This window comes from Lemur catta, chromosome 2, assembly GCF_020740605.2.
Source record: "Lemur catta isolate mLemCat1 chromosome 2, mLemCat1.pri, whole genome shotgun sequence".
Taxonomy (NCBI): Eukaryota; Metazoa; Chordata; class Mammalia; order Primates; family Lemuridae; genus Lemur; species Lemur catta.
This window is the reverse complement of record NC_059129.1, coordinates 62,146,046-62,171,421: the sequence shown is the minus strand read 5'-3', so window position 1 is coordinate 62,171,421 and position 25,376 is coordinate 62,146,046. Positions and strand designations below refer to the sequence as shown.

Below are 25,376 nucleotides of genomic sequence, written 5' to 3'. Positions count from 1 at the left end.
TCAGATTATTCTTCCTTGTTTTAAAAGATGAAGGATGGCTTTTCAATTACTCTGAGTAAACACAAGCAAATGTTAACTTCAAATTTAATTTAATACAGACACTTTATTCCAAAATGTAGTGAACAGCAGTAGAAATGAGACCAAACAAGCAGAAAATATTTGACCTTTAATTGCGACTATGAGACTAATTATTAGCACAGTATCAGATTATTGAATATTTGTGTCTCTGTGCCACTACACAGAATGCAGCCTCGTGGTTATTCTGAGCAATGTGTACCAGTATGATTGTAGACAACTGAAAAACACACGTCTCAAAAACTTAACTAATATGCATCTTTTCTACAATTTTCTAATCATAATTATACTTTGATGTCAAATCAGGCCAAAAGTCACAGTATAGCAACTAAAAGTAACAATCGTGCTGTTACTGTATTATTGCAGAAGTTCATAATAATTAGCATAGAAAAATTAAATTCATAAATAAAATATATCATTATTGAAATGCACATTTTTAACTTTTTTCAGCCAATGTAGTTGCTTTCCATCTTCATGGGAATTAAATGAAGTTAAAGTAAAATTTGACACTATTCAAATTATAAAAATTCAAGATATCACTTTTGATTTTTAAGGCTCATGATCTAACCAAATATATTTAGGAACTTAAAGTCAATGCTAATGCTTAAACTAGTCATTTGAAAATAGATGAGAACATACAAATAAATATACTATATATTTTTATTAGCATTTCCTTTTTGTCAAGTTAATGGGAATTTGTAAAATTAATCAGGAAAAAACCCAGTTAACTCTAAAATGTCATATTATGCTTGCAACTAATTAATATTACACAAGTTCATATTCATTATTAGAGTAAATCATGTAAAATGTAACCTGGCATAACACTTTTTGCCTTCAAGGGAAACATTAATTCTGTACCAATGTTGTAAAAGATACCAAAGTGTATTTCTTAAGAAAAAATAAATCTAACATTATCATGCCATATTATGATACCTTACATTATTATGCTTAATGATCCAATATTATTAAATCTATCTTAACATTTTCCTTCTTCATGGGAGATAGGATATTCTGTTGACTGGCTGCAAAGACTTGTTTTAAAGAAAGTGATTGTTAATGATCTTCGACTCTTAATGAATCACAAGTCCTCCATGTATTTGGATTGGTGAAGGATCTCTTGTTTGACTTGATATTCTGGAGGTTCTACATATAAAAGTAGAAGTAAAAGTTAACAATATGCCAATTTAAGGATTTTACAACTGTGCTTGTGAATGTTTATATTTTTGGATGAAGCCTGTGCCCGAAGGGAAAAAAATAATCAATTTCATGAATGTAAAGTTCCAATAGTAAAATATTCTATAGTCTTTCTAAAGGGTGTCATGCATTTAACTGTGATTTCCAAGTAATCATTAAAAGAAAAAAAAAGTCCTTTCTTTTCTCAAACACTTAAGTTATTAATTATTTGTTTCTCTGAAAACTTCTTTGAAGATTTAGAGCTGTTGGCCTTTAGCATAACATGAAACAAATGCAAATATCTTAATCTTTACTGAAGATGAAATTCACATGGATTAAACCTGACCACTAGGTCAGTAAACAATGCCTGCAATGGCAATCAGCCGTTCGTTAGGGAGCATTATTTATGTCTAGAAGTGAGGTAACACAGGTTTTGTTGTGGATGACGCTTTTGTTTTGTTTTGTTCTTCCCATGATGGCTTTGACTTTCATCATTTCCCTAATCCTAGGTCTGGAACTTTCAGATTACGCATAATGATCAATTTTAAATTGCATGGAAAATAATTTGTAAGTAGGTGTAATGTACTTATGAATAATTTGTTTTAAAATACATATTAGAAAAAGTTCAAGATTTTTGTTTATAATGGTAACACTCCTGCCGCTGTCCAGAAAAAGGATATGCCTTCTAAGCAGGCAAGAAAGGAGGCAGAGTTACAGCTGATATGTAGGGAATTAGGAATAGCATACACCTTATTTACCTATAGCACAAAGTAATCTGGAAAACCTCACAAGCCCAACGGACAGATGTAAACTTTATACATTATATGTGTAGTTAAGAAGTAAAGACTGAGAACCAATAAAGTAAGATTTTTGCTAGGCCAGAAGACCATCTGTGTTTCTCTGAAACAACATGTTTGTCATGGAATATCTAGGCAGGCACAGTAACTAATGAGTGCTCTCAAATATTTTAAACCAAACAAAGGAAAGTTTAATAAATTCCAAATGCTATTTTTTCCCCTTAGAAAGGGACTCTACTTATTTGGCCTTCAAATCTTATCTTGGAACCCATGGAATATCTTCTCATACAAATATAACTTTTAAGGCCTTGGAGAAAAGCAGTTTGTTTTGGTACTGGTTTTGGTTAACATCAAATTAAATGTTTAGAGGGGTTGGATCCAACAAGTAGATACATTTTGTTTAGCTGGCATTGCATTAAAAATAGATAAATTTGAGTGTCCTTAGGCAGAGTGTATACACTCATCATGTACCCAGCCCCTTGGTATGGCCATACACCTCCCAACTTCAGTCTTTTCTTTTATTTGACTGGTTGTCAAGGCCTTTAAGTCTGAAATTTTTGGAGGAGCAATATGTGTTCATGTGTTGCATAGCAGACTGAGTCAGTCTTTCTCTCTAGGTGTCAGAAGTCATGAAATAGGAGAAACATCTACTGCTTCTGCTCTTCTGTAGGCCCAATATTGCTGCAAAATTCAGTTTATATGTGTGTACATATGCATGCATACATACTTATATATTTCTTCATAAACATGTAGGATACTCAAATTATACACTTATGTAAAATGAATAAGCAAATGAACATGATTGATGTTTAAATATGATGTTAATTTTTTTACGTTAAAGGTAAGCAAGTGCATACTGTTTTACATCTACTTGTAAATGTTGAATAAATGGAAAAATTTTATACCCTAGACACTTAGAAATCTAGAGATTAATGTGTCTCTAAGGTTAAAGTCTCACGTGCCTGCTGGAGCATTACTGCATTCCAGCAAGGAAGGCAGCCGAGAAGGTTTGGAAAGAGGAAATTAATGTCAGGCAATGGTGATGTCTTTCAGTGGGTACTCTGTAAGGCCTTCTTAAATGTCTCTTTCAATAATTGTATACTAAAGCATGAATAAAATTCATTAGCATATAAGAAATTAGAGTGAAGACTAAATCTTCAGGTAAATATAAACTGTATGAAGTGTACAATAGGTTGGTTATGTAAGGTTTTCAATGCTGCAAATGATTTGAATAAGCAACACAGCAAAGTTCAATTTGGACTTTGTAGGAAATCCAGGGGAAATGATTGATAACAGTTTAATGGGAGGGAACATACAATGCATATGTGCTTGTAAAATGCAACATAAAAAATCTCCTATGATCACATTTCCCTTACGTAGGAAGACTGAGAGTAACAGTTTCACAGACTTATGCCACATAAAACGTGATTTAGTACGTCTCAGAGAAGCTTGCATTCTCAGGCCCTTGGTAAACTCAGCCATTGTGAAACGTGCTTCACCAGCGCTCAGTGATTCCCCTCCAGCCCTTCCCCTCTGAGCTGTGTCCAGTTACCTCAGTTTGACCATAACCAAAAGGAGGATTCCACAGGTGACTGTCATGCACATGATAGCATAGATTACTTCTCCTAGGAACAAAAGATTAAGAAGAAAAGTCACTGGAGTTTTAGAGGGAACCCATAATAAAAATATTATAAAGGCTTGATTTTTAACTGACCATTGAAGGGGGAATGAAATCCAGTTAATGTGATTTCCCCTGCGTGTTTTCTTTTATACAATGCAATGCCTTTGACATTAGACAGGGTTGGATAATCTGAAAGAAAATAATAAGAATGAGATTAAAGTATTTAAATATTATGCATTATTTTTATTCCCTGGGTTGTAACTTGTTTTGTGTTATAAGGCAGCAAGTTATTTCTATGACATTGTTTTAATAAATTTGATAGATTTAGGTGAAAGCAGGAACACAAATTTTAACAGCTTGTTTTTCCACTTTATTTATTTTTTGAGACAGAGTCTCACTTTGTTGCCTTGGTGGCTAGAGTGCCGTGGCGTCAGCCTAGCTCACAGCAACCTCAAACTCCTGGGTTAAAGTGATCCTCTGCCTCAGCCTCCCGAGTAGCTGGGACTACAGGCATGCGCCACCATGCCCGGCTAATTTTTTTATATATATAATTTTAGTTTTCTAGCTAATTTCTTTCTATTTTTAGTAGAGACGAGAGTCTCACTCTTGCTCAGGCTGGTCTCGAACTCCTGAGCTCAAATGATCCGCCCGCCCCAGCTTCCCAGAGTGCTAGGATTACAGGCGTGAGCCATCAAGCTCGGCCATGGTTGCCATCAAGCTTGGCCGTGGTTTTCCACTTTAAATCAGGTAATTTCCCTATAGAAACTTCTTCTCTGCAAACCATGATTATAAAAAAGATGACATTTTATAAGATAACTCATCTTATATATAGACTTGGAAAATAAAAGAAAGTCATTTTAGGGCATCCATTAGGCTATTTAAAAAGATCCTTTTTTTTGTAAGAGTGATTGTTTTAATGTGCTTTTAAGGATCTCATTTCCCTAACACTCACGGTATATATGGGTCCTCTAAAGGAGAGTCCCTAAACCAAATACTCTGTGTGTCTCTTCACTGGAATAACTAGCTTTGCTTATTTCCTGTGTCCTGTCTCCCGTCTTCTTCCCCCATCCCCCACCTTAACTAGTTCACTTTCTACTGTTGTTACCTGTTTTTGCCCCACTACAGAGCTACTCCTGGTCACTCTGAGGTCCTAGGCTTCTTGTAAATGTTTCTGAGAAACACACTCCCACCAATTTCCAGCAGCCTCACGACTCTAGATAACATGCTTTATACTGGCCGGGTTTTAAAAAGGAATCTTTCCCCTTGAGGACATGGTCTTTTTTCTGGCTTTCCCAATTTAAAGACAAAAAGATGCAATAATTAAAATTAATTGATAGACCTATTTTAGGGGATTTTTATTGATAACTTTAAAGCGAAATCATGCCTAATTTTGACTTAATTTGACACAAATATGAATGTCAAACATAGCAATTATCTAATAACAATATTTTTTTTTAGAATTGATTTAGTCTTTTTTTTTTAATTTCAGCTTATTATGGGGGTACAAAAGTTCACATTATATATATCGCCCACGTACCGCCCATCCACCAGAGTCAGAGCTTCAAGCGTGTCCATTCCCCAGACAGTGTGCATCGCACTCATTATGTAGTTATACCCCCATCCCCTCTCCCCACCCCCCACCTCAGTCCGACACCCAACTGGTGTTATTCCCAAATGTCCACTTAGGTGACGATCAGGGAAACCAATTTGCTGGTGAGTACATGTGGTGCTTGTTTTTCCATTCTTGGGATACTTCACTTAATAGAATGGGTTCCAACTCTCTCCAGGAGAATAAAAGGGATTCTATATCATCTAATAACAATTTTTTTGATGACAAAGATTAAGGTCAGCTTTGAAGTATTAAAAGAAAAAAAAGGGAAAATGAAGTAAAGGCTCCACTTAAGAAAGGCTTTCCTGTCCTTTGTTATAGATGTTTCGTGTATTTTGAGACCTAGATATCTATGCATGAGCAGACAGTTGTTTATAGAAATGAATGTATCAAATAGTGGGATGTTATATCTGATGATAACAGACTCTGAGCAGAAAGGAAGGGAGATGAGAGGATATATAGTCATGCATCCCTTAATGTGGCGTATGTGCTGAGAAATGCATAGTTAGGCAATTGGGTTTTTGTGTGAACATTATCGTGTGTACTTACATAAACCTAGATGGTATAGGCTACCATATATCTAGGCTATACGGTATATCCTACTTTTCCTAGGCTACAGACCTGTATAGAATGTTACTGTATTGAATTCTGTAGGCAGTTGTAACACAATAGTAAGTATTTGTATATCTAAATATAGAAAAGGTACAGCAAAAAATATGGTATTATAATCTTATTGGGCCACTGTTGAATGTGTGGTCTGTCGTTGATCGAAATGTCCTTATGTGGTGCATGACTGTATTACCAAAGGTTGCATTCAATCATGTCTCCACACAGGGCTGCAGCTGTTCAGAAGATGGCTCCTTGGAAGCCAAAATTTTTGAGCTCTATGTTAGGAATAATCAGTAGACTGATAGATTGGAGTTTCACTGGTAAAACTCTCAGGGTGGGTCAGGAAGAAGCAACCCAATACAAGACTAGAAAAGTAACTGAGGAGGATTTTGTCATTAGAAAACTCATTCTCAAGGATTTTGAGCTCTAAAACAAGGGATTTTTAGTTAAAGAAGTTTTAGTCCACAACTTGCCTATTGGTTCATCATTTATTTAAGAAACCTCTCCTTAGGAACTGAAAATCAACCTCTTCAGAATGTAAAAGTAATAAAGGTAAGAGCTTGTGAATTTTTTTTTAACCTTTGTGATTATAAAATAAATTTTGTTATTCACTATAAAGATGATATGGAAAACTTGAGCAATTTCCAATAATATTGTTTTTTGTAATTGTGGTCCTTTTGGGAAGAATTAACTTTAATCAAATTGAGCATACAGATTTTTAATGAAAAAAATGATCACAATGAAATTTTATATTTAAATCAATTGAGAATAGGAAGAGTAAATGGTTTTGCTTCTTTTACAATTGCCTAAATGTAATGGTATATGAAATACATTAGCTGATTAATTATTCAAATGATGCCATGGTTTTCCTTTATGAAATTCTATCCCTAAGTATATTTGGTCTAGTTAGGTATCACAATTCATCTTTGCATTAAAAAAGTATTATTTTGACGAATTAGGCTATCTTTTACATATGTAACTGTCTCAAGTAATTGTTAAACATTCACCTAGCAAAGTTTAGAAAGAATCCGCTCATTCACTAAATTTCACTCACATGGAACTCACTAACAAAGTTATAATAGATCAATGACAGAAATGCTAGCTAATGATCCCAGTGAAAATTTAAATGCGTCTAGCAATCACTCCACAATCTTAAATATTGCACCCTAGGAGGATACCGAATATCAGTTAGAGAGATTAATGTTACTGAGGGTTTCTTGGCTACTGAAGCCCACTGGAGTTTCTTCCCCACCTTTTATAAACAGTGAGGTTTATAGTGTTTTATAACCATGAAATTAAAGTAGGCAGAGTTGATAACTAACCTCAGTCCCACACCATCTGCTATATTTATAGATAAACACTGTCAGTGACTTGTTTATCTTAACTTGTACCCTGGAGGAATTAAATGCTATTATGAACTGTATTGTAAAATCCCTGTACATTTGATGGGAAATCAAGATTAATTTCAACCTTGCATTAGGAACAATTTAAATAGTGTTCTCTCCAAATGAGCTGTAGAGTTAAGATGATTTCTATTTTTTTACTGCCAAAATTCTTATGCAATATTGGCTGAGAACTGATGGGGACTGAAAACTGCTTTGTATAATTTATATGAAATGGTAAATGTATTGTAAAAGATGTAGTAGATCAAAGACAAAACAATGATTTAAAAATAAATGTCAGAATATTTGAAATAGAAATTAAACATATTACAAACTGTAAATTTGTAAACATTTATTTCATTTCATTTTAATTAAAACATAATTTAGAAGAGTCAATTAGGGAGAAAAAAACTGCTTGTATCTGGAATGAGGTTAGTAGGAAAAAAAGTTCCCAAAATTGAACAGTAATTTCTACCTTGAATTATATTATTACAAGCACTAATGAGCTTATAACAAGAAGATAAATATACAATAAGAATGGAAATAATTTGCATTGTATTTTATAAATTTCATAACTATGTTTCATATATGGAGGTTTTTAATGTATAGAATGTTTTTAATGAAAAAAATATATGTGACAGTACCATTGACTGTCCAGATAGATTTCTGATGTCTTGATTTGAAATTGAATAATTCACTAATTACTACCCTTTGAAAATGTGTAAAATTTTACCTGACTAAATTATATAATTTTTTTCATAGGCCGATTGAAAACACCAGGGGAAAGAGAAATAGGAAAAAAATAAAGGGATAGATTTCTGATGTCTTGATTTGAAATTGAATAATTCACTAATTACTACCCTTTGAAAATGTGTAAAATTTTACCTGACTAAATTATATAATTTTTTTCATAGGCCGATTGAAAACACCAGGGGAAAGAGAAATAGGAAAAAAATAAAGGAAAGGGATACCTTTAGGAGAGTCTTCATGGTTATTTGAAATGATGAGATAATCCAGAAAGTTGTGTCAGTTGTGTCAGTTTTAAAGTAGGAAAAAAAGTGTATAATTGCAGTAACTCTTCCCTGCACATAAATTTGCAAATCTGCATGGGAAAACCGAATATAAATGTATGAAATGTATTGTTAATTCTCCTTAGTAACCTTCTTGAGAATAATCGCCAAGTCTGTCTAAGGCTATCACAATGCCATGACCGTGCAATTATGCAATGGACAAACAGTATGTATTAGCAACTTTCACATTTGAAATAGTACATTTGTCACTGTGTAGTGTACAGTTATTTACTGTTTAGTTCTTTCTTATCTTTAACTGACATTAGTCGAGTATCTTCACATAAATCACATATTTTTCACCATTTCTTAAAATGTAAATTCAGTGTCCCAGCTGAAGTGCATATGGTCACCCAGTCAATAAGCATTTGTTAAGCAATTGTTTTGCCTGGAGATTAATTCTAACAGTCAAGTTTGTTTACTGATGGGCAAAAAGTATTCATCTTGGTCATTGCATTAGAGTTATCTGAGAAGAATAAATAACTTTGAGAATTTCTCTGAGCCTTGGTTTTTGTATTTGTAAAATGAGACCAGTAATACCTATGTATGCAAGATTGTTTTGAGGATTAAAACTACTATTAAACTAATATTAGGCTAATAGAGCTCTTGGAGATCTCCATGAGAAAGAATGAACAATTATAATGAGAATGGAAGGGAAAACAAGGAAAAGAGAAGGATTCCTTTCTTATTATTTTTCACTCTCTTCCCTCCCTGGCCCCCCCTTCCTTTCCTTTCTCCCTTCTTTTTTTATCTTTCTTCAACAAGTATTTAGTGAGCATTTACTATTGACTGGCATGGGAGATGAAAATGTGATGCACATGTGCTTTTTCAATATTGTTAAATGTGGTAAAAGGATATACCAGATTTGTTGCCTTTGCAGTCACCACTCAGTGACCACTGTAAGGGTGATGGCTCAGAAACCATCCTATTACATCTAGTTCCTGTCCCTTTGTCAGTAATACATTTTCTAGCTATCTTGAGAGAATCCCACACTACTCCATTAAAGTGTCAATATCACAGCTACATTTTGTGACTATTCTTCATTATCCAACTGTCCTGAAAGAGTTGTCTACATAACTGTCTCCCTTCCTCACCTCATTTCACTTTACAACCCTTCCAAACAGGTGTTTGCTCCACTATTCCATTGAAATTGTTCTTTCAGGGTCACCTAAGGCCTAACTGGCTATTTTAATTATTCTTCCTTATTGGCTCCTCCTGCTGTCCTCAACTTCTAAACAGTGGAGTGTTACAAGATTCAGTCTTGCCCCTCCCCTTTAATAAGAAATCTAATAATCTCACCAAGTGAACTCAATTTTGCAATGATTTTAAGTGAACTACAGATTTATATTCAACTGCCTTCCTGGTATCTTCACTTATATATCTTACAGCCATCACAAATTAAACAAGTCCTAAACTAAATTTAGTCTTCCTCTTATTAAACTAATTTATCTCACTGTTTCTCATCTCAGTAAATGGTACAGCCTATCCATATCATTCAGATAATCTGGAAATTATCCTTGAATTTTCCCCTTCTTTCCATCACGTATCCCATTAGCCAATTAGTCCTGTTGATTTTACCTAAACAGGTATTTTAATTCTATTCTTCTGCATTGTCATCTCCACTGAACTAGCTGAAACCATCATCATGTTCCACTGGACCTGTTCCAACAGATAACCCAATAACCTCAACATTTTTCCTATTTTCACCCCGGCCAGTTTCCAATCAAAAGCAATCAGGGTGACCTATTAAAAATGCAAATCATGCCTCACCTACTTAAAATCTTTATATGTCCTCCCACGGAACTTAAGTGGAAACCTAAAGACTATGTAATGTCTAGAAAGTCCTGCATGATCTAAGCCCTACCAATCTCTTCAATATGTGTCCTCTTGTCTCTGCTCATTTTATTCCAGCCACCAAGAGCCTTCTTCCCTCCCTCCTTCCCTCCCTCCCTTCCTTCCTTCCTTTTAGTTTCTCAAACACACTAAGTATTTTCTTTATTGCTGGAGCTCTTGGCACTTGCCATTGCCTCCTTCTGGAGCAGACTCCTTCTCTTCCTTCAGGCGTCTGCCTAAAGACCATCTACTTGGAAAGATCTTCCCAGGTTATTTTACTGAAGTAGAACCATCTGTCATTTTCTATTTCAGAAATTTGATTTCAGGAAGGCACAGTAAATTCAAAGTTTTTAGAAGAAGCAGAGTTTTCTAAACTGTATGCCATAGAACACTATTCTGTAGAATACTTTTATGCATTAGGCAAATAAAAGACCCTATAAGTAAATGACTTTGGACAAAATAAATTATATGTATTTTTTGCTGCAAGTGTTTTCCAGTTTATGATATAATTTAGTAGCACCACTATCTAAATTTTTTTTTCTCCAGGGGATATATCTGAGAATCCATGAAAAATAATTTGGAAAATACGGGTATATGTGATGAAATGACAAGCATTTATATATTTTGGGCAGACATAAAATGTTTATTGAAGGTCTTTATTTTTACTTAGTCAATGGACTAAGAAGAGAACAACACACTGACAATATTGTGTGTCCATGAATGTAAGCACTAATTTATAATCCTAAACACATACATGGAAGTACCCGGCACCATGATTCCTCTCGTTCTCTATTTCTGGAAGCTGAGCAAATTTTTCACTCTGTGGTTTGAGAGATGCCTGGCCTTTCAAATGTTTTTCCTATTGCCCCTTAGGGAGGCTGGTGTGATGCAACATTAGTCTCACTTTCCCCGCCAGTTAATCTGACATTCTTCAATTTCTCAGCATGTACCCATGGGATATGGAGAATTTTGAGTCTGCTGTCTACTTAGGAGACCCTTCCAGCAGAACCAAAATGAGTTCATGGATAATTTATTTTCAGTCACCTGTAAACATCCACAGGATCATGTGATAGAAACTAGCATATCTGGACCCATGTACAGATTGTCCAGTTAAGTAGTGGCTTCCTACTTCAAAGCTAGTACCATGACAGTCAACATGGCAATATAGTCTTGGATTGATGCATGGCCCTGATCTCAGGAAGTTCTCAATCCAGTTCCCAGGTAGGGGAATAATGTGAATAAAGTGAGATAGAATGAACAAAGGACAATCAGTAGAAAAATATACATTTGAGGAATGGTGAGAAATAAAACTAATTTGCACTCTGGGTGTCCTTGGAAATCCAATAAAGGAGCTTAGATGTGAGAAGGATGAAAGCAGGAACGATGGAGAACAATGGATGCCTTTTGCACACAGAAATGACATAATTAAGGCAGAGTTTAAGAATTAGTCATGGTGTGTCGGATGTTTCGTTGGGTGAAATCTAACCAGGAAGCTACAGCAGAAGTTTAGCCATGAGAAGATAAAAACTGAAAATAGGCAGTAAAAGCTGGAGTAGAGAAGAAAGAATGTGTAAGGATATATTTAAAACAAAGAGATTTTAGTTGGAAATCAGAATGACGCAGAATGATAGCAGCACAAACGTTAGAATCAGATATGAATTAAAAACTGGCTCTGCCTCCTCACCCCAGTTCTGTCATTTTAGGCACTTTATTAAGACTCTTCCCTCATCTTTAAAATGGGATAATAGCTACCATAAAATTATGGTTAAAAATTAAATAAGAGAATATGTGAAGAGAGCTTGGAACAGTGCTTGGCACACATTAAGTGATCAACAAGTTATATCAAGTATTAGATAATTTAGAGTTTTATTTGATAGCTAAAATGAAGACGGCTAAATCAAAGATCACTCTTAGGTCCTTGAGATGACAGGACATTTTACAAAAGATTTGGGGTGAAGGATGACAAAGCAATAGAGGAGACAACTAAAAGTTCGTCTCCCCACTCTCCAACATGGCCATGCAGAGGAAAGAACACTGGCTGTGAAATCTGAAGGAACTCAACTACAATCTCAAATGAGTCATCCATCCTTGGACAGTTAATTCAACCTCTTCACCTATGCTTCTCACACACAGAAAGGGAATTGAGATAGATTGTGTTATTTTTCACAAAGATTCACTCCTCTTTCACTGTGAAGAATTATACATCCACCACACAATGCCCTGTGAGTTCAAGCACCACTTTCTGCAGGAGTGTGTGTTTACTGACTCGCTGACATTGGGCTTGACCTTGATTTGCATTAGTCAAAAATGTGACCAGAAATGATGTCTATTAGGTTCAAGCATAACCTTAAGAGTGATTCTGGTGCCTGTCTGAATCTCTTTGCCATGAAAATGACAGTTCCAAATAGGCTGTGCCTTTAGCCTGAGTCAAGGGAAGCAGAACCTCGGCAGACAACCCCCAGCTGCCTACATGCCACGTGGTCTAAAAATCAATTGCTTTATTTTTTGTAAGCCACTGAAATTTGGTAATTGTATATTATTGTGTATCCTAGCAAAAGCCGACTAATTCAGAGGTAAGAATATATCATAAATGAAAATTGTAGTTAGATGGTTGGTGCTTAATAAATATTAGCTTTTTCTTTTTTTTTCCTTTCATATATATACATATATATATATATATATATCTGTCAATTGAATTGTAGGTGGAAGGAGAAGAAATATGGGGAAAGACTTTAAACAAAGATGAGAAAGGAGAGGAGTGAACTTTGAGAGACTTTGGAAGAGGCTTGAAGAATATTCCCACCACATTGGGAATAGGAATGTTTTCCCTTCTCTTTTGAGAAACACGGGGCAGTGAGCTAGGTATTCATTGCAGTCTCTCCTTGTGTATCATGCATTGGTGTTAATTTCCAGTTCACCTTATTCTCAAAAATAAGTATGAAATGCTGCATCATTATATCTACCAAGATTTGAATTACACTCCATCAACTAGTGCCACATTACTTGTATTTATAAACATTTTACGGTTGTATTACAGTACTAGATATTAGTACTTTTGTCAATACAAATTTTCCAGCTGTTTTGTCACTTTACATAAACTCACAAAGACATAGGGAGAATTAGAAGTAAAAACAGGATACTAGTACATATAGACAACAGAGTGTAGTGAGGAGGAATATTGTGGGAATGGGCCAACCTTTGATTTCAAGCCATGGTTCAAGACCCTGCTCCAAAATTTCCTAAATGTATGGCCTGGAGTATTTTTTCCTTTTTCTTTCTTTTGCTTAACTCTTCTGTGTCCCAGTTTTCTATTCTAAGTTAGAATAATAATACATTGGTTTATTGTGAGGATTAAATGAGGCAAGATATGTAAAGTATCTTGCAGCAGTAGACATACAGTAGAAGCTATGATTTTTTTTAATTAGCAAAGTATGCTTTGCTAGTGTTTACAATCAGTTTATTCAAAATGAAATCATTTAAAATGAAATCATGAGATCATTTAAAATGAAATATTCCTGGGTTCTATCTCTGTAGGTTTTGATTTAATAGGTCAAGAAAGAAGTGGAGAAAATGTACTGGACATTCATAATTCATAAAGCCCTCTAGACACTTTCAGTGTACAGTCAGGATGGAGACCATTGGTGAGAGTGGAAAACATATAATTTTGGGAGTGAAAGAGAGAAATCAGATGGTAAACCACATCATGTTAGGCTGCTGGAATGGAAGTTCTTAATGAGAGGGGACATAACTCTTAATGAGAGTTATGTTTAATAGATAAAGACCTTTTAAAAATCAGCAGTTGGTAGAGAATAACCAGATAGAGGGATGGTAACTGCTAAGCCTGTTTTACAAATCGAAAAAAAAAGTTTTGGATCAGTAAGAGATGTTACCACCTCAAAAGTTCCCTTTCAGCTACCTGGCAGTATTAAAAGAACAAAAACAATTAAAAGCAACAGTATTTCCATTTTAGGGTAGGGGTGCTGGAATGGTAGTTTGGGCCAAAGAACAGTGAGAGAAATTGACTGAGTCGAAGCAGCCGTGCAGAAGTGTTGGAAGTAGTTATTAGGGTTGTAGACATATGCTTAGTGTACATTTTCAATGTAATAACTACCATATGTACTTTAAACAAAATACCATTGTAAGTTTTAGACTGTCTTACACTAGAAAGAGTGGGTGAATAGAGATGCAGGTACTGAATCATGGCTGGCCTGGAAACTTAAAATATCAAGAGCAACATCTTTTCCTACACAGACCCCAGTGACACACAGCAGTGTGTCATAAAGATAAGTCACCCTTTGAAAAAGCCCTGAAAAAACTATGATGTATGTGGTTTCCTTCCCTTCAGATTGCCTTGACTCCCAACTAATGTAGACACACACTCAGGAACTAGTGTGCTCTGATCTCTTTTTGCCAACTGAGTTGTTTTTTTTGTTTTTTTTGTTTTTTTATTTCAGCTCATCATGGGGGTACATAAGTTCAGGTCATATACATTGTCCATGTCCCGCCCATCCCCCCAAGTCAGAGTCCCAAGTGCGTCCATTCTCATTCTCCAGACAGTGCGCCTGGCACTCATCATGTAGTAATACCTCCATCCCCTCCCCCCCCCACCTCCCCGGGTCTGCACCTTCAAGCATGACCATTCCCCAGAGGGTGTGCAACGCACTTGTCATGTAGTGTCCATAGTGAGGATCTGACCATCTGGCTCAGGTGCTAATGCAATGGTACAACATCAGTCCCAGAGTTACGACAAATGTGAAGCATTCTGGTGGTTGGGAAAGCTCCATCCCCAGACTCAGTGCTAAGTAGAGGAAACCATTCCACCTTAAGGCAGAAGCCAACAGAAAGGGGAATAGTCTCCATCACAGAGGCACACTCCCAAAACATCACTAAGGGCTCCCATGTGCCAAGAAACACTTTCATCCATCCTGTATTCTTTTATCTAGTTTGAAAACTAATTTGTTTACTGTAATTTGCACCACATGCCCTAAATAGATAGATGCTTTCCAAAGAGTAATGAGTGAGAAGAATAAAAATTATGTTGTGTCCATTGTTATGGTTTACAAGATATAAATGTGATCTTAGAGCATTCTTGCAACTTTTAGCCCAAGAGAATATTTACTGATGTTTGCAATGCTGTCAAGGATTTCCGTGAACCCAGGAAAAGAACACTAGCAGATGATTTGAGAAAATCTGATACTTATGGAAGATGAAGTGTTGCCACCATCAATAGATTCTTGACAAATCTCTGCTCATTGCTCACCTATCTCATCTAAAGTACTTTATTTGTCTAAGTACCAAACATGCTTTTTTTCTAAGGAGTCTCCCATTAAGATGATATCCCAGCTTGTAGGTGCCGTGGCAGTAACTATTAAGTGCCCACATATGTTTTTTTATGGGAATACATCTGATGCCATTATATTGTTGTCACAAGAATACTTGGCTCTTTAAGCCAGGAATACACATGCTCATAATAAATGACTTTTATGAGTTCATATACACAAGCATGATGCACAGAAAGTATAAAGGAAAGACTGCTTGTTTTATGCTGCCTTGGCACTAACTCCATCCCCAATTATAGGCAACAGGGGATTGTATGAAGCCAACGAAAGCATAAGGGTGGAAAACGGAAAAGATAACCCTACGCTTTCACATAATGAAGCTTGTTATTGTTCAAATTGTAACAGGATTGTTTTGTTGTTCTATTTCCCTCCATCATCTTAAATGCTCTTTTTCTTGTCTACTAATGCCAAAATATGAGTTGTCTCACTCATCAATGGCAACTCTTTAAATCTTTCTTTTTTAGCTTAGAGCAAACAACAAAGGTAGTCAAGGATGATTCACACAGCATTCCACGTTCAGTGGCAGACTTTCCCCCCTCCCTTAACAACACCTAAGCCTTTAAGGGTAGAGTTGGGGGAAAGTCAAGGTAGGAGACAGCTGTTCTCCTGTTGTTTCTGTTCAGGGTTTGTACACTTCAATATTTCCAGATTACAGCAGTGTGAAGCATTTTCTGCAAAATAGGAAGCCAAGCCAAATTTGCTGGGTTTCAGGTCTGCAGACAAAATTTGAACCAGCTGGGTTTTATTGGGAACTTTTGTGAGCAAGAAAAGCTAGTTGTGAAACTAAAGCCAGCATTTGTCTCCTTTGGAATGGGCTACATCTTTAAGGGCTATCCCCCCATGTCTCTTCTCTTGAGGGAGTTTTGAATTTTGAAAGGTCCTAAGAGAAACCTATCAGTTAATTCCTTAGAGTACCTGATTGAAATCTTAGCCAACAAAGGTGGAAAGTGGAGTCAGATATGATCCTCCTCTTAGTCAAATCTTCAGAGAGATCCCAGGAAGCTGGGTGTCTCTCTGTAATCTGGTTTTAGATTACCCAAATTAAAACAGATAATGATTTCCTATACATATGTACTTACAAAAACAAAAGCCAACAGACACACTCACGTTCACTTAAACTCACACACATATATAATAGTGCCTGCACAAAGTGGCAAATAATGGCCAACATATTGTATTTGTTCCACATCATATTTTGAGTGTTCTTAGGTAGGAATCATTGTGCTCCTTGCTAAAAAAATATGCAGTTTTATAGATTTAAACACATAAGTGGTAGAAGCAAAGAAACATGTCTTATGATTGTTTAGTGAGACTGGGACACATTATTTATAAGCCGTTTAGAATTTGAAAAACAAAGCAACAGAAGGTAATCTAGAGCTAGAGAAAACCCTTTTACTCCAAATCTCAGTTTAGATCTCTAAAAGAATGAGTATTTTTTCCAAGGGCAAAAAAAGAAATAATACAGGCTTTCTTTAAATTTTAGTGTAATCTTAGGAAGGGAAAGTTATTGGCAGACTACTGGTCTTTTTGGCATTAAAAAAAAAAAAAAATCACCCCCGAGGTGGCCCTATACACAGGCAGTATAGAAGTTTGCTAAAATGTACTGGCCTCAAATGTAACCTCAGATGCCTAACCCAAGAATATTACGGCACATCTAATACCAAATATCATCTATTTCTGTGAAACCATTACCAGAATTTAATATGTGAGAAATCTTAGGTCTAGGGAGAGGACAACTGATTCCCCTATATCACCAGGTAGAGTTATGAATAGAACTTGTTTCCTCGACTTTTGTTCTTTTTTATTTCACCAAATTGTCTCCCATTGACACACTTTCAAAGAGTCTCTTTTTATATACATATGCGCCCCCTGGGAGATGTAACATTTATACTTAACTGACAATTATAAATTTTGTATCATTAGGTGAGAGCAGTATATGATGGTGGCTAAAATCACAGCTTCTGGTGCCAAAAGCTGCTTTGTCTAAATTCTGACTCTATTGTCTTTTTTTGGTAAAAGAAAGAGCACCCACTTAACATATTGCTTGTGTAAGTTGAATTAATAAGGGCATATACAATGAGTAGAATAGCGTGTGACACATAGTAAGCATTCCATTAGGTCTCAGGACCTAGAGTTAATAAAAGACTAATCATGTAGCATTCATAGTCAGGATGTAGTTTTAAAAGGGAAACCAATATCTTTAGATGTTTATTAAACCTCCATTTTAAAGATATTATATCTTTTATAGCTTCAGGTTTCTCCATGTCATTTCATAATATTGAGATAACACAAAAACTTTCCTTGCTGTTGGTCAAATGGTATGATTATTTTCAAGCGTTTTTTCAGATCCTGACAGTAGTAATATTAACACAATATTTTAAAGATCTGCTTCTAGCCATTAGTAATTCACTCTTTCTGCAGAGTCTTTGAAGCAGGCAATAGTGTGATTGAAAAGCATCCACACCTGATAGTCATTGCTTCCCATCAGAAGTGACATCAAATTTAAAGCCAATTGCACAGGTAAACCTCATCTACAGCCTCCACCTCTCTATTCTAAAGACTAATCCCTCTAAGATGGTCCTGGGTCCACCATCAAAGAAGTTGGAACATTCCACAGAGTCCAGCCTGGTAGCTGAGTCTTACTTACTTGCTATTATTTTGAGAAAGGTAAGCAAATCTAGAATAAACTTAGGGCCTGAGATTTTTCTATCTGCAAAGTTCCGAGACAAATTCCAACTGCCAGGACCAAAGTGTCTTCTAAAGTTGCCAACGTTACCATGAAAAATATGACTTAGTCAAATACATCCAGGTTTCACACTGGATGTTCAAAAAAGTAACCTTGTCTATCTGATTTCCCCGCCGCCACCCCACCTATTGGTTGTTCTTTACCTATAAGCCTAATTTCACTCGGTGTGAAGCACACATTCTGCATGACTTTCTGAACATTGTGTGTTGTATGCTGAAAATTAAGTGATGACACTGTTCAGATGTTTTCTGGCTCTTGACTTTTATCCGTCCAATCAGTTGTTATCAATGTGGACAATAAGATTGCGGGGCCAATAAGAATTCTTCCAGTGATCCAAGTCTACTTTTTCATGTTTATAACATGACAGTCTTGGTACTAATGCATCTGGGATATAGTAATAATTTATACTTAATAGAAAACAGGCATCACCTCACTATTCTTTAATCAAAACCAGTGCCTCTCTTCCTGTTGAGTCTGAGGATGTATTATTGTGTAGGGATAAATGGGAGTTTACAATATCTTTTGTTCCATTGACTTGGTAAATAAATTTCAAAACATTTAACACTCATGATATTAGGGATGGTATCTCAAAGAAACTAACATTGAAGCTCTTCCTATAGAAGTACAGTAGTATGTTCTATATTGATGATTCAAGTAAGAGAACATGGCCAGACTTTGGCTGATTTTCAGGAAAGAATCAATGAATACTCTAAGCCAGTGGTTCCTAAAGTTGGTACCCGGACAAGCAGTCTCAGCATCACCTAGGAACTTGTTATACATGCAAATGCCCAAGTTTCACCTCAGGCTTATTGAATGAGAGACTCTGAGGGTGGGGATCCAATCACATGTGCTTTAGAAGCCCTTCATGTGATTTCAATGTAGCTAAAGTTTGAGATGCATGGCCCTAAGCCACTATCGCAAGGAGAATTTTAGAAAATTTTAAGGACATCTGCTTGAACTCTTTCACAACACTGATATACCCAGTGTCCATGAAAAACATTACTAGATTGTCACAATGCATCATATCAATTAGGTTGGTCTATATCTCAATAGCAGACATGGCATTGTGTGCAGTCGTGCATAACTTAACAACCAGGATACCTTCTGAGAAATGCATCATTAGCTGATTTTGTCATTGTGTGAACATCATAGAATGTACTTACACAAACCACATGGTATAGCCTACAACACAGCTAGGCTAAATGGTATAGCTATTTCTCCTAGGCTGTAAACCTGAAGAGCATATTACTATACGGAATACTGTATGCAACTGTAACACTATGATAAGTATTTGTCTATGTAAACAGAAAAGGTACAGTAAAACTACAGTATTACAATCTCAAGGGACCACCATTATATACACAGTCCATCATTGACCTAAACATTGTTATGTGGCACATGACTGTATATAATATGAAGTACATATAACTTTTTTCTTAAAAAATCCTTATGAAGCTAAGCTGTCTAGGTCATTGCTACTCAAAATGTGATTCCTGGACCAACAGCATCAGCCTCACCCAGTTGGTTGTTAAAAATGCGGCTCTCAGTACCCACCCCAGACCTACTGAATCAGAATCTGCATTTTAACCAGAAACCATGTGATTATTATGCACAATAATTTGAGACCATGTGCCCTACCTGATCATCTACTCTAAAATCATTCAAGGATAAGACCATACTTAAGAAGTCAGTAGGTTGGGTGTGTTGGCTCACGCCTGTAATCCTAGCACTCTGGGAGACCGAGGCAGGAGGATCACTTGAGCTCAAGAGTTTGAGAGCAGTATAAGCAAAAGTAAGTAAACTCCATCTCTACAAAAAATAGAAAAATTAGCCAGGAATGGTGGCATGCCCTTGTTGTCCCAGCTGCTCAGGAGGCTGAGGAAAGAGGATTGCTTGTGCCCAGCAGTTTGAGACTGCAGTGAACTCTGATGACACCACTACACTCTACCCAGGGCCACAGAATGAGACTCTGTCTCAAAAAAAAAAAAAAAAAAAGAATTTAGTTATCCTGAGAATATATGACACTTTAGATCTTCCAGAAATTATTGTCTTCCCACATCAACTGTTTGACATCATAATTATCATGCAAAAATCATAGATTTGTGTGATTTTTTTCAAATCCCTCAGAATCTACAGTAAGAGTTAATATTTACTGAATTTTGCTACACTTCAGATACTTCTTTACTGATGCAATCTTTGCATCAACATTCTAGGTTAGGAATGTTTATTATAATTTCTATTTCACAGTCTGGAAATTGAGGCAAAGAGAGAGCAAATAACTTGTTTACAGTTACTTATTTTTTAAATGATGGAAAATTCGTTTGCACTGACATATATTGGTGCTATCTTGCCTATCTAAGGCTGTGCTATTTAATAAGGTCTATTAACATTTCCAAACATGACACTTGACAATCAGAGGCATTGTTGCTCATCACTGTTTTTAATCAAAATTTAAGAGTTAGGCTGAAGAAGAAAGAGAGTGGAAGAAGAGGCCTTGTTATATATTTTAGATTTGAAGGCTAATGAAGGTTAAATACATTGATTTATCCCTGGACCAAATCCAAGGAAATATCTAAAATTCTATCTATCAAGTAAATAGCATGAAAGTCAATAGTTACAAAATTTACCATGAATCTGAATTTTTACATTTGATGGTAACCTAAATGAATTTTAAAGAAATGGTTTGTATTATTCTTTTTATTGCTAACTTAAAACACACATGTCTGTTCTCTAAAGAATTCAAAATAATGCAAATAATAAAAAACATGATCCTTAAAGAATAATCACTGATTTCTAAGGGGAAAAACATACATTTACAATTGAGTGCCTATGAATTTGATGGACTACAAATTCACTGTGGAACCACTTTAATCCAGAAAATACAAAATACTGGACTGTTTAGAAGCTATGTTATAAATATGAATATAGAGTCGAGAAATTCTGTTGAATGTTCCTTGGAAAACCAAGAGACTTTTTTAGCACCTGGACTGAATTTGAAGGAAACTGGACTTGAATTAGAGTTTTGTGTAGAAACCAAGAAAAAGTCAGTGGTTTTGGCTAGATGAAGTGATTTATTTCAAGCCAAAACTTAACATAAAGCTCCTGAAATGCTAACTTATATGAATTGGCTAAAATAGAAGGTGGTGTGTGTGCGTGTGTGTGTGTGTGTGTGTGTGTATGCATATATGTGTGCGTATGACACAGAGAGAGAAAGAGAGGGAGAGAAAGACTTTTGCAGTGGAAATGTCTTTAAAAATTCACTTAGCTCACTGTTTTATTTATAGTCTATAATCTTTTCTCAGACAGCCATTGATCAGATAATGATAAAAACTAAAATGAGAATTTACAAAAGTGAGTTTAAGCCTGTATTAATCCATTTTGCACAGTCTTTAAATTATTCCACTAAAAATAAGTCTAAAATTTTATGCACTTCAGAAAAAAATATATAAAACTATGTATTATGCACCTCCATATATAAATGGGTGTGTTTAAAGTACTTTCTATAAAAATGCTCACTAATGGAATGTTATTTTTAAATCCAGACCCTCACTGGGGATAGACAGATGAAATGTTGTAAGGCAAGATGAAATGCAGCCAAATTATTCATCCATCCATTGAATGCAGACAAGTGAGATGAATATAACAGTCTTGATATCTAAGATGAGGCATCAATAGACAGATGGGTGAGATATATGGCTATAAAAAAGGAATTAAATGGTAGAAACAGGCACAAGGCAGAAGGGCACTTTTCTTTTTTTAAAATTTTAGAATATTATGGGGGTACAAAGGTTTCAGTTACATGAATTTCTTTTGTACAGTTTAAGTCAAAGTTATAAGTGTGTCCATCACTCAGATACTGTGCATTGTACCTGTTAGGTATGAATTTACCCATCCCCACCTCCCCAATCCCATCTGTTTAATTTCCATTGAATTTTACTGCCTTATGTGCACGTGAGTGTTGATCTATTAGTTCCAATTTAGTAGTGAGTACATGTGGTTTTTGTTTTTCCATTCTTGTGATACTTCACTTAAAAGGATGGTCTCCAGTTCCTCCCAGGTTGTTACAAAAGGTATTAGTTCACCATTTTTTTAATGGCTTAGTAATACTCCATGGTATAGATATACCACATTTTCTTAATCAACTCATGTAATGATGGGCACTTGGGTTGTTTCCACATCTTTGTGATTGTGAATTGTATGGCAGTAAACATTTTAGTGAAAGTGTCTTTTTTATAAAATGTCTTTTTTTTTCTGCTGGATAAATACCCAGTTGTGGGATTGCTGGATCAAATGGTAGGTTTACTTTTGTTCTTTGAGGTATCGCCATACTACTTTCCATAGTTTGAACTAGTTTGCAGTCCCACCAAAAGTGTATAACAGTTCCTTTCTCTGTGCATCCACACCAGCATCTGTTGTTTTGGGACTTTTTGATATAAGCCATTCTCACTGGAGTTAGGTGATATCTCATTGTGATTTTGATTTGCATTTCCTTGATGATTAGAGATGTTGAGCATTTTTCCTTATGTTTATTGGCCATTAGTCTAGCTTTTTTTGAAAAGCTTCTGTTCATGTCTTTTGCCCACTTTTTAATGGGGTTGTTTGATGTTTTCTTGCTGATTCTCTTGAGTTCTTTGCAGATTCTGGTTATTAGCCCTTTATTGGATGTATAGCATGCAAATATTTTTTCCCATTCTGTTGGTTGTCTACTGGCTCTATTGATTGTTTCCTTGGCTGTGCAGATGCTTTTTAATTTAATCAGGTCTCATTTATTTTTGCTGTTGCTGTAATTGCCTTTGTCACCTTTTTTATATTAATAAATTCTTAGCCTATGCCCATATCTAGAAGAGTTTTTCTAACCTCTTCTTCTAGAATTCTCATAGTTTCATGCCTAAGCTTTAAGTCTATTATCCATCATGAATTAATTTTTGTGCGTGGTGAGAGGTGCAGATCCTGTTTCATTCTTCTACATGTGCTATCCAATTTTTTCAGCACCATTTATTGAATAGGAATTCTTTTCCCCAGTGTATGTTTTTGTGTCCTTTGTCAAATGTCAGATGGCAATATGAGGATGGTTTTATATCTGGGTTCTCTGTTCTGATCCGTTGGTCTAGGTCTCTGTTCTTGTGTCAGTACCATGCTGTTTTGGTTACTATAGCCTTGTAGTATAGCTTGAAGCCTGGTAAAGTGATGCCTCCCGATTTGTTCTTCTTGCTGAAGGTTGCTGTGGTTATTCAGTGTCTAGCATTCCTTTCCACCAACAATAGTCAGGCTGAGAATCACATCAAAGACTCAATACTTTTCACAATAGGAACAAAGAAATAAAATAGCTAGGCATGTATTTAACTAAGGAGGTGAAAGACCTCTACAGGGAGAACTATGAAACACTGAAGAAAGAAATTGCAGAGGATGTAAACAGATTGAAAAACATATCATGCTCATGGATTGGTAGAATCAACTTTGTTAAAATGTCTATACTACCCACAGTGATTTACAGATTCAATGCAGTCTCCATTAAAATACCAACATCATTTTTTGTAGCTCTAGGAAAAATAATTCTATGCTCTGTAGGGAACCAGAAAAGGGCTCTTTTCTTAAGCTTCTCCGAAGACTAGACACATCTTTAGGAATTTTTATGATAATATTTCACGAAAGCCAGCTGGTTCTGCAAATCTACTGGGAACAGTCTTCTGTCATCCTTATATTAACAGATAGAGCTATCCACATCACGGTTCATTAAGGGGAAGCACACATTTAAGAGCAAAAATATGTTAGTATCAATTGCTTATTTACAGTGTTAACACCACTCAAGGATCAACTTTAAAATACTTTCCTACTACTCAGAGTTTTTGAAAGTAGATCTATAAAGAGGAAAAGTGGTGGAAAATATAAGGCTTGAAATGTTTTTATTAAAGTGAACAGTAGCAGCCTGGTCTTGTTAATTCCTGATTCCTTTGCACAAATATTTGAATTAAAAATTCCAGCTTAAGTGGAAACATAAAGGATTGAGTATCTTAATAGGGAAGCTGTATTATTAGAAGAAGTCTAACAAGGAAAAGAAAAACAATGGTATTCAAGAACAATGCTGCCATAGAGATATGGTAGACATTCATTCATTTACTCATTCATTCATTCATTCACAATTGGAGTAGCTAATGTGTACCAACAGTTGCTTTGGGGTACTGAGGTGACACAGGCCACCTTGAGAGCTGTATGGTATTAGTCTTATTAGTCTTGCCTTTCTGAGCACAGAAGTTTCTCATTCCCTAAGAAGTGTGAGTGAAAAGGGGCTCTGAGACCTACAGCTGGTGACTGGGTTTTTCCCACATGTGGATTAGAGCAGTGGTTCCCAAACTTGGTTGAAAATCAGAACCATCTGTGTGATATTTTTAACACAGATTTCTGAGCTATACCTCAGGCCTACTGAGTTAGAATTACTGGGGTTAGGGTTAAATATCTATGTTTTAAATACATTCTCTAGATATTTTTGAGGACAAGTCATATTTAAGAACCAAAAATTCAATGTCCATTAATACGGCTCAATAGTTTGGGATTATCTTTGTGACTATCAGTTTTTTCATTAATAATGGAAACGTTTTTACCAATAGAGTTGGGGAACCAGCTGGCTTTAGTAAAAACTTAATATAGAAACTCTTAGGACACTGTTGGTGAGAACATAAATTACTACAGCCATTATGGAAAACAGTATGTAGTTTACTCAAAAAATTAAAAATAAAACTACCAAATGATCCAGCAGTGGATATATCCAAAGTAAATGAAATCAGCATGTTGAAGAGATATCTGTACTCCATGTTTACTGCAACACCATTCACAATAGCCAAAATACGGCATCAACCTACCTAAGAGTCCATCAGTGGATGAATAGATAAAGAAAATGAGGTATACATACACAATAGAATACTATTCAACCACAAAAAAGAAGGAAATTCTGTTATTTACAAAAATATGGTTAAACCTGGAGGACATTATGTTAAGTGAAGTAAGCTAGGCACAGAAAGACAAATGCCACACACATGTGGGATCTAAAAAACTTGATCTAATAGATGAAGAGAGTAGAATAGTGGTTACCAGAGGCTGGGGTTGTTGGGGAGTCCTCAGTCAAAAAAT

General features: G+C 35.6%; 1 protein-coding gene across 1 annotated transcript in view; it reads right to left on the bottom strand.

Moving 5' to 3' along the window:
- Nucleotides 1-1,139: 1,139 nt before the first annotated feature.
- The window catches only part of GFRAL (GDNF family receptor alpha like), a 58,551-nt gene continuing 34,314 nt past the window's right edge, over nucleotides 1,140-25,376 (bottom strand). The window contains exons 8-10 of the mRNA XM_045542217.1: nucleotides 3,760-3,855; nucleotides 3,598-3,670; nucleotides 1,140-1,218 (exon numbers count right to left, since the gene is read on the bottom strand). Coding sequence (XP_045398173.1) covers nucleotides 1,146-1,218; nucleotides 3,598-3,670; nucleotides 3,760-3,855 — 242 coding nt within the window. The 3' untranslated portion in view covers nucleotides 1,140-1,145. The remainder of the gene's footprint in view (nucleotides 1,219-3,597; nucleotides 3,671-3,759; nucleotides 3,856-25,376) is intronic.